Source organism: Salmo salar, chromosome ssa18, assembly GCF_905237065.1.
Source record: "Salmo salar chromosome ssa18, Ssal_v3.1, whole genome shotgun sequence".
Lineage (NCBI taxonomy): Eukaryota > Metazoa > Chordata > Actinopteri > Salmoniformes > Salmonidae > Salmo > Salmo salar.
The window spans coordinates 59,415,541-59,433,519 of NC_059459.1; the positions used below are offsets into that span (position 1 = coordinate 59,415,541).

Here is a 17,979-nt window from a genome sequence, read left to right on the forward strand (position 1 = left end):
AGGTTTTTTTTGTTGTCCCTTGATTATCCTCCTTGGAGGTAGTAGCACTGAATATAGCAATGTAACCAGGAAAGGCCATCTTTTATTTGATGAAAGGCAGTGTTCTTCTCTCAGTTATTGAGGATTCATGTCTTGGTTCATGACCTCCGTTGTTTTTTTGTTTTTGACGAAAACTGTGAGGTTGGAACCATTCAAACAAACGTTCAGTCATGATTCATGATGTGTTTTGGCTAAACATTCACTGAGAGACCACTGGAAAGCTTTGGTGTGGTGTGTGTGTGTGTCGGGGGGGGGGTTACTGTGTTGTGCGGTGCAGGGGAGCAACAACCGCGGGTGCTTGTAGACATTTGTACACTCACTTGTGTGTGTCTTTTGGCACTTTGACAGAAAGCGAAGCTCACCGCCAATGTCTGATGCCTTGGGGCGACAAGCACAGAGTGAGTTCAGTTCGTTCAGTGAGTCACCAAAACCACAGCACACTGGCTCTTGTTCGGGATCTTTAAATATCTGCGTTGATATAGACTATTGGAAGATACCAATAATGCAACGTTTTTAGCCCTTATCGTCCGATACGATATGGCGCTACCGACATCAAGGCCGGTATATAATATCGGGTGCATTGTTATTGTTGTCTGTCTCTCCATCTCTATCATTTTGTCCCACCCTCTTCTTTTCTCTCCTTTTTTTACCTCTTGTTTTTCTCTCTTTCTGGTGGTCATGCAGAGGCAAGCGGCAGTGAAAAGTGCTGGCGTGGTAACTTGTCTATAGATGGGAAGTGCCAGCCAAAGACTCACCCACACTCTCGGAGGGTAGCAGTTGGTGCCCTGTCAGCCATTTTCCCAGGTCAAATCCCATAGTCCATTGAAAGGCGTTGTGCTCGACAAGATTTCATTGTGAAATCCGTGAGATGCCAAAACACTCGAATTCAGAGTATTGGTTTGAAAATGAGCCTTTGTCAATATTGTTTTCTAAGATTGTTTGTATATGAAATAGTACTTTTGATGTCAATTGTGTGTACATGGTTGAGACTTCATGGAAACAACACTTTTTCATTTCTGCATATGGAGGTTCATTTTGTGGAAAGTTATTTTCTTAGTCTAAGTCATATGCTCTATCAGCCACAATATACGGTAGGTATAATGTGCCCATTCTTATTATCCATCGTATCTTTGTGCAGCGAATCATCTTTTTGCGAAGTGACTTCTTTCTGCTCAGACACTGCTCAGTCTGTAGTGCAGGCTGATTGGCTGCTCAGTCTGTGGTGAAGGCTGATTGGCTGCTCAGTCTGTGGTGAAGGCTGAGTGGCTGGAGATGATAATGTAGCCACAGTTATGTTGCCTGGTTTGAGACCCATAGAAAGTAGCTGCTTCCTGGGCTGGAGGCTGGCTATAAGCTGTAATGTGATTGACATTTCCAGACAGTCAGGGTTCCCTGGTCAATAGCAATGGGAGCATTCAACACCCCCCCCCCGACACTCGCTCATGTTACTTCTGCAATGAGGGTGCAGAGTAAAATGGTCACTTCATATACACACACTGCGTAAATACATGGGTGTTATGGTGGATGAGAGAAGTGGATCTGTGCAGTGGTTTAAATGGGCATTCCTATCAAAAAGAGCTACGTGCTGAACAATGCAGTGATGACACGACTCCCTATGCTATGCTTCACGATCTGCCATAGTGCTCTGTTGGTTCTGGCTCAGTTGGTACAGCATGGTGTTTGCAACGCCAGCATGGTGTTTGCAATGCCAGGGTTGTGGGTTCGATTTCCACAGGGGGCCAGTACGAGGAAAAAAATGTATGAAAATGGAAATGAAATGTTTGCATTCACTACTGTAAGTCGCTCTGGATAAAAGCGTCTGCTAAATGACTAAAATGTAAAAAATGTGAGATAAGCCCTTACCATCGAATAGACATGATCCTTTTTATGATGGGATAATGGTCAGCCATTTTGGTCAGGGAGTTTGTCAACCATGGTTCGCCAGTGCTGTTATAAGATATTGTGTAAAATATCTAGCCAGACAGTTTTAGAGGAAGGATTCCATAAATGTTTCTAATTAACTGCCAATATGGCAGCATTCCATTCAAACAATACAGTCAATCCACAGTCATACACTGGCTTAAATCAGTTGATGATAGGACTTAGACAAGTTGTAAATGCAACAAGTACTGATATTGTATCATATAATAGCACTCCAAGAAAACAGCTTTCCAAATAGTTTTCTAAGAAAACAAAAATGTTGGCATATACAGTACCTTGCAAAAGTATTCAGACCCCTTGGAGTTCTATTGTGCTACAAAGTGGAATTAAACATTTATTGAATTGTTTTTTGTCAACAATCTACACAAAATACTAAAAAATTTGATTAAAAAAAAGATACATTAAATAACTAAAATATAGTCGTTGTGTAAGTATTTACTCCCTGAGTAAATGTTAGAACACCTTTGGTATCAATTACAGCTGTAAGTCTTCCTGGGTAAGTGGGTTATACAAGCGCTTTGCACATTTTTATGGTGCAATATTTGGCCATTTATTTTTTCAAAAATTTTGAAGCTGTCAAGATGTTGATTTGTCTCAAACATATGGCTTTGCATTTAGGCCAAAAAGTGTATTCCTTTGCTCAGTTTTTTGTAATATTTAACTTTTTGGGGAATCCTTTGGGGAATATTCATCTTTTCACTCATTTAGGTCATTATTGTGGAGTCACTGTAGCTGTTTTAAAATCTACATAGTAACATCCCTGAGCAGTTTCATTCCTGTTCTGAAACTCAGTTCAGAAGGACGACAGTATCTTTGATGTGTCTTGGTGGTTTAATACATAACCCACAGCATAATTATTAACTTGACCATGCTAAAATAGATATTTGTTATTGTTACTCATCTACCAATCACTGCCCTTCTTTATAAGGCTTTCAGAAAGCTTCCTGGTCTTTGTTGTTGAATCTGTGCTTGAACTTCAATACTTGACTGAGGGACCTTACAGGTGATGTATGGGGGACAGAGGAATTGCTAGTCATTAAAGAATCTTGTCAACCCCTATTATTTCATGTAATTTATGTGATTTGTTAAGCCACATTTTATTCCTGAACTAATTTAGGCTTGCCTAAACTAAGGGGCTGAATACTTATGCAACGACTATATTTTAGTTATGAAATGTGTATTTATCTTAAAAAATATATATTTTAAATCTTCCACTTTGACATTACAGATTATTTGGTGTAGATTGTTGACAATTTAAAAAATAAATAAATCAATTTTAATCCCGCTTTCTAACACAATAAAATGTGAAGAAATCCAAGGAGAATTCTGCAACACACTGTATTTTAGAGGCATTTATACAGGACATGTGTATAAAACCTGTATAAACTGTATAATTATATGACAATATTTTAGGTTGACAATAATTTCATTACACAATTTCTGATAAATCACATGCCTTACTTGTATTTTCCTGCATAAGTAAAATCTGAATTATGCCTCTACTGCCATTCATTCCAATTAGATTGGTTTGGATTTCTCCCTGACCAATATGACTGGCATTTTCACCCCCATTCTAGAACTTTGAGTGTTTATGACATCGCCCCGCTAGTAATTTAATAGGATCTCTAGGGGCATAACATATTGCCTACTGCATACAGCCTTCAGTCAGATGTCAACAACAAGGAAGTGAGAGGGGAGGAAGGTGTAGACACCTGGACCATGTTCAGTAGGGCATAACGTTCTTATTGGACAAGTTTAGATAGTTCTTCCCCATTACACTCTGTTTCAAAATGTTTGTTTTCCCCTCCTTTCTGTGTCTATCACTGAGCATGAATCGAGTACAGAACGTTGCTCGTTGTTAATTTCAAGTACTGACATACAGTAAACCCATTGCTTTAGTTTGATCATATCAGAAGCTAAAAAGCATTCTTTGCACATACAAGACATACTGTTACGCCCCAATAATATGTTTGCTACATACAATACAGTACTGTATGCCTCCCATATGAATGACGGGCTGTATGGTAATCCTCACAGGTCTCTCCTATGAGGCTCTTGTTGCTGAGTCGCATGCTTCTGGGAAAATGAATCGAGGTGAAATACGGCTCCGTGGGAAATCTGTTTTTCTTTGCAATGACTGAGTCCCACCACAGTATGTTATGTTGATTAAGACTCTCCTAGCCAAAACGTGTAATGTATGTTGTGTGTATGTATATTGCGCGTCTCACTGTGTGCAGTGAAATGTGGTGAACTTGGGCCGTATTTATTGAACTGAGTCACGTAGGCTACATGGAAAGAGATCCTTTAATTCACATTCTATATGTAATTATATGGCTACATACACCAATGTATATAGTACAGGATAGGGGTTCAGGAAAAGCAAGCTATTTGACCAGCTAGGGATGTTGAGTTATTCTTTTTTACATTTTATTTAACCTTTATTTAACTAGGCAAGTCAGTTGTGAACAAATTCTTATTTACAATGACTGCCTACCAATAGGTCTCCTGCGGGGACGGGGGCTGTGATTATAAATAAAACATCTACATAAAGAGGGACCTAAGACAGCAACATAGCATGGCAGCAACACATGACAACACAGCATAGTAGCAACAGAGGATGACGACAAGATGGTAGCAGCACAAAACATGGTACAAACATCAGTGGGCAAAGACAACAGCACAAAGGGCAAGAAGGTAGAGACAACAATACATCAGGCGAAGCAGCCACGACTGTCAGTAAGAGTGTCCATGATTGAGTCTTTGAATGAAGAGATGGAGATAAAACTGTCCAGTTTGAGTGTTTTTTTTAGCTCGTTCCAGTCGCCAGTTGCAGCCAACTGAAAATAGGAGCAACCCAGGGATATGTGTGCTTTGGGGACCTTTAACAGAATGTGACTGGCAGAACGGGTGTTGTATGTGGAGGATGAGGGCTGCAGTAGGTATCTCAGATAGGGGGGAGTGAGGCCTAAGAGGGTTTTATAAATAAGCATCAACCAGTGGGTCTTGAGACGGGTATACAGAGATGACCAGTTCACAGAGGAGTATAGAGTGCAGTGATGGGGGCATCGGTGGCAAATCTGATGGACGAATAGTAAAGAACATCTAGCTGCTCGAGAGCACCCTTACCTGCCGATCTATAAATTACGTCTCCGTAATCTAGCATGGGTAGTGTAGGATGGTCATCTGAATCAGGGTTAGTTTGGCAGCTGAGGTGAAAGAGGAGCGATTACGATAGAGAAAACCAAGTCTAGATTTAACTTTAGCCTGCAGCTTTGATATGTGCTGAGAGAAGGCAGTGTACCATCTAGCAATACTCCCAAGTACTTGTATGAGGTGACTACCTCAAGCTCCAAACCCTCAGAGGTACTAATCACACCGGTGGGGACAGGGGTATTCTTACCAAACAACATGATCTTTGTTTTGGAGGTGTTCAGAACAAGGTTAAAGGCAGAGAAAGCTTGTTGGACACGAAGAAAGCTTTGTTATATTTGTTATATTATATTTGTTATATTCTAGAAACAACCACATGTCCAGCATCTTGTAATTGGAGAATACGTGGCTTACAAGGTAGTTGGAGAGCAGTACTTTAGTATGTTAATGTAGTGAAAGTAGCAGAAAGGTAATGTAATGAAAGTAGCAGAGAGGTAACGTTGTGAAAGTAGCAGAGAAGTAATGTAGTGGAAGTAGCAGAAAGGTAATGCTGCGAAAGTAGCAGAGAAGTAATGTTGCAAAAGTAGCAGAGAGGTAATGTAGTGCAAGTAGCAGAGAGGTATGGTAGTGAAAGTAGCAGAAAGGTAATGCAGTGAAAGTAGCAGAGAGGTAATGTAGTGAAAGTAGCAGAGAGGTATGGTAGTGAAAGTAGCAGAGAGGTAATGTAGTGAAAGTAGCAAAGAGGTATGGTAGTGAAAGTAGCAGAAAGGTAATGTAGTGAAAGTAGCAGAGAGGTATGGCAGTGAAAGTAGCAGAAAGGTAATGTAGTGAAAGTAGCAGAGAGGTAATGTAGTGAAAGTAGAAGAGAGGTAATGTAGTGAAAGTAGCAGAGATGCATGGTAGTGAAAGTAGCAGAAAGGTAATGTAGTGAAAGTAGCAGAGAGGTAATGTCAACAACTAATGTTGTTTTAAAGCTCTAGACAAGATTCTGCAGCTGTGAGTTTTTAATTGGCCAAACGTCAATTCATCTTTTGTACTGTCGTATAATAAGGCATTTGTAACGTGGTGCGTACTGCCGGCAGAGAAGTCAGGCGCAGGAGAGCGAAAACTGATTTACAGCGGTGTCGTTTAATCAACATAAAAAAACACCGTAAACAGAACAATCAATGAATGGGTCAAACAAAACCCGGTATCCACCTGCATAACGTGCACAAGAAAACAATTCCGGACAAGGACATGGGGGGAAACAGAAGGTTAAATACACAACATGTAATTGATGGAATTGGAACCAGGTGTGAGGAAGACGAGACAAAACCAATGGAAAATGAAAGGTGGATCAGCGATGGCTAGAAGGCCGGTGACGTCGACCACCGAACGCCGCCCGAACAAGGAGAGGGACCAACTTCGGCGAAAGTCGTGACAGCATTGCAGTTTCCATCTGCTGAAATCTGTCTGGTATCTTTCGCCTGACTTTTGAGATGCACCCCAAGTGTCATGCTTGGTCGTACAGTATCTCACCATTAATCCACCAGTAACCCACCTTTCTTCCATCCTTTCTTTTGATTCTGAACATTCATAAGGACAATGTCATTATACTCCTACCTTGGAGCTGAAGTAGTCGTTACACAACGTTAAAAGTGTCGACCCCCTGTATGACCAACATGGTTTCCTGTAATCAGCCTTTTGAATGATACTTTTAATCTGTGGAAAGGAATGACTTGTCATTCCCTGGAGTGCTTCAAATAATGCATGAGTGGGAGATAGATAATGCATTCAAAATAAATGAGGGGGAGTTGTTTGAATAATGCATAGTATTAATTTGCTATGCAACGGGAGATGGACAGTGTTTCTAGCTAATGGTGGAAATGGCTCTAATTGGAATGATGGCTCTTAACCATGCCTGTTGCTTTCCTGAGTTGAAACTCTTATTGGCCTTTTTACCAATTAAGCGTGTACTTTTTCACTGATTGCCAAAAGCCATTTTCTACTCCCACAGTGATGGGAGAAATATAAATCAGGAGAAAAGAGATTCATAACACTTATCAGGTATATGAGATCTGACGGCAACTACAGTATTGCACTCCAGAGCAACAGACTACGCACTGAGCACACACTGGTTGAAATAACGTTGTTTCCACGTCATTTCAATGAAATGGCGTTGAACCAACATGGAATAGACATCGAATTGACGTCTACGCCCAGTGGGTAGTCTCATGGTCCAGGTTGTCTTTGATAGCTGACTTCATTTATACAGGACATTGAATCCTGGGGTTTAAAAAGGTTTGGTAGGGTGGGGTGGTTGGTGCCAGAGAGATGAGCTGTGATCCTTGGTCTTTCACTGAATGAATGAATAAATTAAGGAATTCATTACTGTACCTTTAGGCACAATATAAAATGATCAGTTGTTCTGTCAAATTCCCCTTTAAGTCGTGGTAAATGAGAAGGGAATGATCAGACTATATAAATGCAGACCAATTTCTCTCCTTCTAGATTGTAGCCTGCGGCGCATCAATTGACTGGTTACATGGCGGGGGGCTGAGTTATGATGAAATTAATGAAAGCTATCAGCTAATGGAGCCCAGCTTTGAGTCATCCTGAGTAATCAGCCAGGCGGACAGGCAGGCAACCAGGCAGGCGGACAGGCAGGCAACCAGGCAGGCGGACAGGCAGGCAAACAGGCAGGCAACCAGGCAGGCGGACAGGCAGGCAACCAGGCAGGCGGACAGGCAGGCAACCAGGCAGGCGGACAGGCAGGCTACCAGGCAGGCGGACAGGCAGGCAACCAGGCAGGCAACCAGGCAGGCGGACAGGCAGGCAACCAGGCAGGCGGACAGGCAGGCAACCAGGCAGGCGGACAGGCAGGCTACCAGGCAGGCGGGCGGGCTCGTCAAACCTCAGCCTGCTGCACTCTCACAGTTCTTAAGTGCTGGAAAGCATGGGCGTGTGCCATTCTAAATGGCAGTCTTCAAAATTGAAATATATTGCGGATAACTTCCGAAATCAATTATTGACGATTCATTAGAATGGATAAAGTAAGGACAGGATTGAGAAATAGAAATTAAGGCAATACATCAAAGGGGTAAGGCCTACAGTATATCAATCACAGTAGCCAATGTGTATTTGGAATTGCTGTGGTTTTGCAATTTCTGAAGAAGCTAACATACTTTTGCCATCTTTCCATTGCAAACATTAACAAACCAACTACCTTACACCTTCTCAAATGACATGAACAAACCAACTACCCTACACCTTCTCAAATGACATGAACAACACAGATATGCCAACTAGTAGTCTATGCTAACTCTCTTTTATTCACTCACATGCATAACACATTGTTCAACAGTCTGCTAAGCAACTGGACATCAGCAACCTGAGAGCATCACTTGCAGCCAGGAGTATCCAACAATACTGAATGCCCTTTACCTCATCCTACTACAGGCACGGAATAAAATACTAGGAGCACTTGATGTAGCTCACTCAGCGTTGCCAGGTAGGCAACAGGAGTTTTCCTGTTTGGAACACTTCCATTGGTCCTTAGGTGCAAGCTTCACCCAGAAGCCTTTGCTCTGCTTACATTTTGTGTGCATATTCACACTTTGTGTGCGTAAAACTTGAAAGAATGGAATATTTTCAATACCACTGAAATTCGTTACTGTCGTCGACGCCGGCATGATGTCAAATGAATGTAGCGATATCCTGACACACAGTAAGTGTCAGCAATGAGATGCCTGTAAGATTGGAGACAAACCATCAGGCTCTGGGTGTAGTTGCACTGATTGGTACACACATACACACACACACACACACACACACACACACACACACACACACACACACACACACACACACACACACACACACACACACACACACACACACTGTTCCCAGGAAGCAGCATACAGAGGCTTCCCCCACCCCTGATGATATGAGTAGCTCTGTGTAACAGACGTGGTGGAAGGCTGGGGGGGAGCCTGTGTTCAACAGTTCAACATGAGAGAAGGGAGGCTGCATGAAGACAGACTGTCATTTTAAGCCCGGGGCTAGAGTTGCACAACAGGTGCTGAGAAGTGACCCAGCCAGGGGGCCTTTGGTAACCATATCTGGGGCACTGGCTGGGTTTTGAAGCACACCAACACAGATGAGTGTTCACCTAACAGGGATGTAGGCTATGTGAAGTTGTTTGGTAGGAATAGCTTGGCTGACATGTCAGTTGTTTCAGTCATCGTCCATGTTGGCTGTCTGAATTGAAGCTGAGTGAGGTACTGGAAGAGAAGGTTAACTTTGCAAGCCATAATTGCAATCTCGAGCTAGCTCTGCTTTCTTGTATCATATGAATATCTGTTGAGAGAGACTATTGAAAGTGAAGTAGAAGTCTATGGCTGTACTCCACGCTTCTCCCAAAATGTGCACTTGCACTTTCCTTGTCACGGATTTAAAGAACTGGACTGGTGTAAGCATTGGCTGGAGGGAGTTTACACCATGACGGGAAGTGTTCAAGTGCACACTTCAGGAGATCTGTGCAGTTTTAGCAGCACACATGGTAGATAAAATTAAGCCCCATAATTATAATGACCTTTTTCTATTATTTTATTCATTACAGTGTGACATGGAGGTGTGCTAGATTTCTTATTACAGATGATGTCACCTAAGTGAAATCATTGCCTCGGTCTGTGAGATCCCCACTCCACTCAATGGCGCTGTTCCTGTAATGGCTAATGGCACAGCACATTACTCTGTCGTTAGCAGTGATGCTGCTCTGGGATGTTAATTAGGACGATTTCCTCGTTTCTGATGGTGCGAAAATGCTGAGTTAGTGAATCCACTTCATATTTTCGTAAATTCGTGGCGGCTAATTTGCAATTAACTATCAGGGAGGTGAACCTTCTTTGTACTGTACAGCTGTGTGTAAATCATATTATGGCTATTACTGTGTATTATATAATATGATGGCTATTACTGTGCATTATATAATAGGATGGTAATTACTGTGTATTATGTAATATGATGGCTATTACTGTGCATTATATAATAGTATGGCTATTACTGTGTATTATATAATATGATGGCTATAACTGTGCATTATATAATAGGATGGTAATTACTGTGTATTATGTAATATGATGGCTATTACTGTGCATTATATAATAGGATGGCTATTACTGTGTATTATATAATAGGATGGCTATTACTGTGCATTATATAAAATAATGGCTATTACTGTATATTATATAATATGATGGCTCTTACTGTGTATGATATAATAGGGTGGCTATTACTGTGTATTATATAATAGGGTAGCTATTACTGTGTATTATATAATATGGTGGCTATTACTGTGTATTATATAATAGAGTAGCTATTACTGTGTATTATATAATAGGGTAGCTATTACTGTGTATTATATAATAGGGTGGCTATTACTGTGTATTATATATTAGGGTGGCTATTACTGTGTATTATATAATAGAGTAGCTATTACTGTGTATTATATAATAGGGTGGCTATTACTGTGTATTATATATTAGGGTGGCTATTACTGTGTATTATATAATAGGGTAGCTATTACTGTGTATTATATAATAGGGTAGCTATTACTGTGTATTATATAATAGGGTAGCTATTACTGTGTATTATATAATAGGGTAGCTATTACTGTGTATTATATAATAGGGTGGCTATTACTGTGTATTATATAATAGGGTAGCTATTACTGTGTATTATATAATAGGGTAGCTATTACTGTGTATTATATAATAAGGTGGCTATTACTGTGTATTATATAATAGGGTGGCTATTACTGTGTATTATATAATAGGGTGGCTATTACTGTGTATTATATAATAGGGTAGCTATTACATTGTGTGGAAACAAGAAAGCTTTGACTGCGTCATGATTGAAACAAATTCCACCGAAATGAATGCCTTGTTTCTGCTGTTCTGCTTTCCTCAAATGAAGGATATTGTTGTGGATGACTGTAATTAGTCAATAATTAAGATGGCCGTAAGGCCAGGACAGTGAGCATTTGAGACGATTTGGTGTAGGCGGCAGCAGTAACACACAGTTCTGCTAGCTACAGGCTATCAAATATTAGCTGTGATAATTCTTGTCATTTCAACGGCGTCATTAGTGTATGCTAAACCGGCAGTTTGGTTTTCTGTTTGATAATTACTGACATCAGAGTGCAACTTTGTTTACTATTTCAATAAATCCTATATAGATGCATTCACACATTTAGTTCAAATATAGAAATGTGTTTTGTTGCATTCAATGAGCGGTGCATATTTCCCATAACACCTTTTCTCTGGCCAGATATGTGTCAAAGATATTTCCTCCAAAGACTTCAACTTGCTCAGTGATTCAACTGTAGCTTTGACTTATTTGACTTAGTCATCTTGGGAGCATGGAGTCTCCAACATGGCTCTCCTCCTCACTCTTTACTGTGTGAGGGCTTTTGTACCTGTGGGTTTGTAGGAACTAACTGTCCTGCTCTTCCTCCAGCTGTCCCGTTCCCGCCTAGTCACCGACTCACAGCCAAGGAGGTGTTTGACAGCGATGGGAAGCCCAAAGTGGACGTGCTCAAAGGCCACCTGACCAAGGAGGGCCGCGTAGAGGAGAGCGTGGCCCTCAGGCTCATCGGAGAGGGAGCGGCCATCTTGAGGGCTGAGAAGAACCTGCTGGACATAGAGGCCCCCGTGACAGGTTAGTGAGTAAAACACACACGGACATAGACATACACAGACCAAACTAATGCCTGCACACACACACTTCTTATTCCCGAAATCTAGAAGCTTCTACCTATGAGGGGAGTCTACCTGGTTGTGTGTGGTGGCAAAATTGTACAGTACACAAAGTCATTCTGTAGCCTAAATACTGCAATGCGTGTTTGTTTGAACTTCTCCCTCCCTCCCTCCCTCCCTCTCTCTGTCTGGGGCGCCCTTATACAACCTTCTGACTTTTCCCACTTCCCCTGAGTATGTGAGTCACCGCCAGGCTTTGAAGGACGTGCGTGGGCTCTGCTGCCCATCACCAGAACGCTGTAACAAGCAAAGGGCAGAGGGACATTTTAAACTGGTTCACACAGTCTGACCAACCAAGGCGATGCTAATTGTTCAAATGCCTTTCTGGTACATATGGACTTGAAAAGGAAAATTACTCTGACACACACATAGACGTATTTGCCCCCGTGGAGAGGTGAATAGAGTATTTTTTTTCCCTTCGTGTCACATAACATGTTGTGTGAGCCAATGAAATGGATTGAAATGTAATCCGCTTCCCAACCATTCGTTAGGAGATGCACTAAACGTCAGTCGAGTTTTTACGTTTGCTCGTTTAGTTTAATCTTACATTTTTACGCGAGCTTGTCATTTTTGTGTGATTCCTGACACTTTGGTACGAACTAGTCAGATTCAAACCTATGCAAACGTATTGTTCGCTCTCTCTCTCTCGCCATTAAGTCAAGTGTCTCAGTCATAACCCAATTAGACTTCCTAATGAGCTTCTTTGATGGGGGCTTAATGAGAGGCAGAGGGCCAGTCTTAGGAACTAATGGCAATAGATCACATCCATGAAGAGTTCTAAGAAACCTTTATATGTTTTGTTTTAAACTCTGTTGTGCAGCCTACAAGGAAATATAGCATTTGATATTCTCTTTCTCTCTAAAGTCTCTACACTAGAAACCAAGTCATTGCTCTCCAGTTTGGCCCTGGCTAATGCAAATGTGACTGACTGTGTTTGAATCTGTGTCTACTGTGCACAGAAAATATATGTTAGTCCCTTGAGCTAAAGCCTAGGTATTAGCTTGGGTATGGCTGACTGGCTGGTAGACACAGCTCCTTACATGAGACTCAAACCCATGGAACTCAAACCCATGGCCTTAAGGTGATGATGGAAGATGGCAGGGTGCCTAGGTGCTGTGCTGCTGCCCATCTATTTGTGGCTGAGTGTTGCACAATGTGCTGTAAATTATGTCTCCACTGTCTCTGCCATGATCACAAATCATAGAGCCATGTGCAGTCTTCACAGTATATAATAAGGGAGCGTTAGGGCACTGGTTGCTATGTGTTAGCATAAGTTTTAAGACAAAATGGTTTCATACCACCAAAGTTGGTGCAATCATGTCGATGTGGTTGTTTATTTTTATTAATTCTATAATTTTGTTATTTCTCTGAAGCATGTGGGTGTTAAAAAAGTGTTTTATTCTGATTGTCTCAACATCTTTGCTTTTTTAGTTTCAATGACCATACATTTTTTAACAGTAACTATATGTTCAACTAATGGAAAGATGGCAAACTGCCCAGCTAGCACATTTGGTTCTTTGGAAGTTGTGGGAATGTATGATTTTGGTTTCCCATTGGTTCTGGGAATGAAGCCATAAGTTTCCTGACCGGTAAAACAGAATGTTTTTTCAATGGAAATGAGAGAAAGGGGAATACCTATTCAGTTGCACAACTGAATGTATTCAACCGAAATGCGTCTTCCGCATTTAACCCAACCTCTCTGAATAAAAGAGGTGTGGGGGGGCTGCCTTAATCGACATCCACATCATCAGCGCCCGGGGAGCAGTTGTTGTTGGGGGTTAACTACCTTGCTGAAGGGCAGAATGGCAGATTTTCTACCTTGCCAACTCGGGATTCGAACCAGCGACCTTTCGGTTACTTACCCAACGCTCTTAACCGCCACCCCCAAATTACTAGATTATTTTTAAGTAATTAAATAATGTTCTGAGAACATGTTTCAGTAAGACTTTTAATAACACTACTAGCTTATTTTTTTTCTTCATTTAAATGTGAACCTTTATTTAACTAGGCAAGTCAGTTAAGAACAAATTCTTATTTACAATGACAGCCTACCCCAGCCAAACCCGGATGATGCTGGGCCAATTGTGCGCCACACTATGGGACTCCCAATCATAGCCGGATGTGACACAGCCTGGATTCGAACCGGGGACTTTAATGACACCTCATGCACTGAGATGCAGTGCCTTAGACCGCTGCGCCACTCTGGAGTTTGGGTTAACTGTTTTGAACTCCAGCACAGACAGGACACATGGAATACATCAATCATGCAAACACATTTATTTTTTATTGTGGCATGGCATCAGTGAGATTCGAACCTATGATCTTCTTTTCTCTATCAATGGAATTAGCCCACTGCACTGCATAGATGGAGCTACTGTAGCGTACATACCATGTTATTTTTTTTATACAAATCTGTTCATTTTAGTCTATTCAAACACACCCCATTTCAAAGGAAACATGCACTCATTAAGATCAGGTGTGGCCAATTAGTGGGCACAGCCAACACACCCGAACATACTTAACAAGATAGAGGATAAAACGTTCTGTTGATGCTGAGAACAGGCATATGTTTTTAAATAACATTCTTAGAATGTTATTTGAACGTTACTAAAGTTTTCTTGTGTTTTTTATGGAAAGTTTTCTTAACATTTTTAGAACAATTTGAGGAAACGTGTATGAAAAGTAATGCTGAAGTACTGAAATTCCCACAGAAGAACGTTGTTTCTTAATGTTCTCTGAACTATTTGAGAACATTCCCAATGTCCAACCAGTTGGAGAACATTCCTAGAACATTACCTGCACCATTCCCAGAAAGTTGTGGGAAGGTTGTATGCAAAATAACCATAGGACAACACGCTCTCACCAAACTTTGAGAAACATATGGTTCTCAGAACGTTATGTGCTAGCTGGGTGTAATGCATAATTGCATTATTTCGAAATTGATGCTTGGAAAATAAGTTTGGTAGCTCCATAATGCTGTATGTGTGGTCCCGATCTCATTCTCTGCAGATCATATTGTGTAAGCAATACCTCTCATTCCGTAGTAAAGAAAAAAGCCTGGACCTGCAATTCATCATTGCTATCTTCCAGAGAAATCAGTTGTATGTGATTGGTTCTAAAGTGTAATGGAGAGTGAGAGAAAAGGCTTGGTTGTGTGTTGGTTGTGAATCAGCCTGGGGGATAGTAGAGTCAGAGGTAGGGGTTAACATTAGCTACTTCTACTTCTACTCCCACTCCTACACCCACCCCCCACCCCTCTCCTACTCAACAGTCCTATTCTACGGCAATGATACACACGTATACACACGGATACACACACACACACACAAACACCCATCCACACACACACACACACTGACAGCCTCACAAGGCCACATTTTCTGTTGGAAAGAATATATCCTTTTTTCTCACTCATACTGTACAAACAAAACACGCTGTGTTTTCTCCACCTCATTCTACCATCTCCTACGTCTATGTGATGTGTCTTGGCTGAATGGCCCTCCTGAGACAAACAACACACACACTCTCTTCCTGGTTGTGCCAGATGGCATCTGGGCTTTCATGGAGGAACCAGGCCACAGTGTTAGTCCATCAGGCCTAAACTGCTCCCGACACAGCTCCCTGCTGTATCATTCAGTACAACAACCTGTAGCGATGTTCTGCTATTGCAAAAACACTGCAGTAATGACTTAACTATACAACCAGCGAGAGAAAAGAGCATTTTCTCTACCAGACCTTCACATTCCGGTCTCTCACATATAACACATGAATACTGAACAGATCGCGAGCTGCATTCCATATACACTACTACTTCACTCCAGGCTGGAACTCTTCCCAGAGTCTCGGCGTTGATCTCCGAGGTATTACCGATCTGCTCAATCAAAAGAGGATTTTGCACCGTCTGCCTTCCCCTGTGGATCTCACCAACTCAATGAGCTTGCCTCTGGAGTGGCCTGTGTAGGTTATTGAGCCGCACTAGATTGCATAAGTCAGCCACCCACACACACACTGCTGTTGCTGACTGACGATATGTTGTTGTTCTCTATCGCGCGGTTGTGCGGGATGGCGAGAACAAATCCTAGCTCACTTGAGATAATGTACTCCCACCTGCTCATCTCATATGTGTGTCGTGATTGCCTGTGCGCATCTGTGTGTGCGCTTGTCTTCGTGCTAATAACAAAGCCCAGAGGAAAGCCATTGTATCTGCTATGAATACTGCCTACTATCCATTGTGTCCAGCTGACTACAACATTTACATTTTAGGCATTTAGCAGATGCCCTTATCCAGAGCGACTTACAGTAGTGAGTGCATACATTTTCGTACTGGTCCCCCATGGGAACCAAACCCACAACCCTGGTGTTGCACGAGCCATGCTCTACCAACTGAGATACAACGGGACTACTACTCACCGTGGCCTGGCTTGCCTATTCATCAGGTCGTCACCTTGACCCCTAGGTCACTCTGGCTATTCCAGTGTGACCCCACAGCCACTTCTGTCACCATGGCGTTATCACAGAGAGAAAAAAACGACACAGGTTGGCTTTGTCGAGATCTTCAGATCCACCCACACACAAACACACACAGCGAGAGCACATCCTCGGCACTGGAGCGTTTAGTGTAACCTTGTGTTGCTTCATCATGTCCCTCTATGCCCTTGTGTTCTTGGATTGTTTGTTATTCTTCTCGTTTTATGTCTCATTCCAGTGTGATGTTGAGTAAGTCATTTTAATTGAGTTCAGCCCAGCTTTTGATAGAAGGATGTTTTGTTCTGGTATGCATTCATGCTTCATTGACCAGAAATGAACCAGAAATGTGCTATCAAAAGTCCATCATATAGACCAGGGCTCTCCAACCCTGTTCCTGGAGAGCTACCGTCCTGTAGGTTTTAACTCCAACCCTGTTCCTGGAGAGCTACCGTCCTGTAGGTTTTAACTCCAACCCTGTTCCTGGAGAGCTACCGTCCTGTAGGTTTTATCTCCAACCCTGTTCCTGGAGAGCTACCGTCCTGTAGGTTTTAACTCCAACCCTGTTCCTGGATAGCTACCGTCCTGTAGGTTTTAACTCCAACCCTGTTCCTGGATAGCTACCGTCCTGTAGGTTTTAACTCCAACCCTGTTCCTGGAGAGCTACCGTCCTGTAGGTTTTAACTCCAACCCTGTTCCTGGAGAGCTACTGTCCTGTAGGTTTTAACTCCAACCCTGTTCCTGGAGAGCTACCGTCCTGTAGGTTTTAACTCCAACCCTGTTCCTGGAGAGCTACTGTACCCTCCTGTAGGTTTTAACTCCAACCCTGTTCCTGGAGAGCTACCGTCCTGTAGGTTTTAACTCCAACCCTGTTCCTGGAGAGCTACCGTCCTGTAGGTTTTAACTCCAACCCTGTTCCTGTAGAGCTACCGTCCTGTAGGTTTTATCTCCAACCCTGTTCCTGGAGAGCTACCGTCCTGTAGGTTTTAACTCCAACCCTGTTCCTGGATAGCTACCGTCCTGTAGGTTTTAACTCCAACCCTGTTCCTGGATAGCTACCGTCCTGTAGGTTTTAACTCCAACCCTGTTCCTGGAGAGCTACCGTCCTGTAGGTTTTAACTCCAACCCTGTTCCTGGAGAGCTACCGTCCTGTAGGTTATCGCTCCAACCCTAATCTAGCACACCTGATTCTAATAATTAGCTCGTTGATAAACTGAACCAAGTTAGTTACAACTGGGGTTGGAGCGAAAACCTACAGGAAGGTACAGTAGCTCTCCAGGAACAGGGTTGGACACCCCTGGTATAGACTTTGCTTGCATGGATTTACAGTTAGTATTGCTTACAACATGCAGTTAAATCCTGGTCATGAGATTGATCTTAAATCACACATTATAAAACTGAATAGTCGTAACTTGTTATGGCACAAAGTGTTAGCAGCCATGTGAAAAGTCCTTTGTATTTAACAGTTGAGTTGGTGTGAAAAGCCTCTGAAAGTTACTCCAGTGTAGGAACACATTCTTTCATCGTAGGGTTGTTTCCATTCCAATAAGAGAGGTTTCCATAGTGATCATGGTCAGCCTTGGCATAC

General features: G+C 42.1%; 1 protein-coding gene across 1 annotated transcript in view; it reads left to right on the forward strand.

Moving 5' to 3' along the window:
* The window catches only part of LOC100196828 (protein phosphatase 3 catalytic subunit alpha), a 58,741-nt gene that overhangs the window by 35,287 nt on the left and 5,475 nt on the right, over positions 1 to 17,979 (forward strand). Inside the window, 1 exon segment of the mRNA NM_001141850.2 lies at positions 11,629 to 11,829. Coding sequence (NP_001135322.1) covers positions 11,629 to 11,829 — 201 coding nt within the window.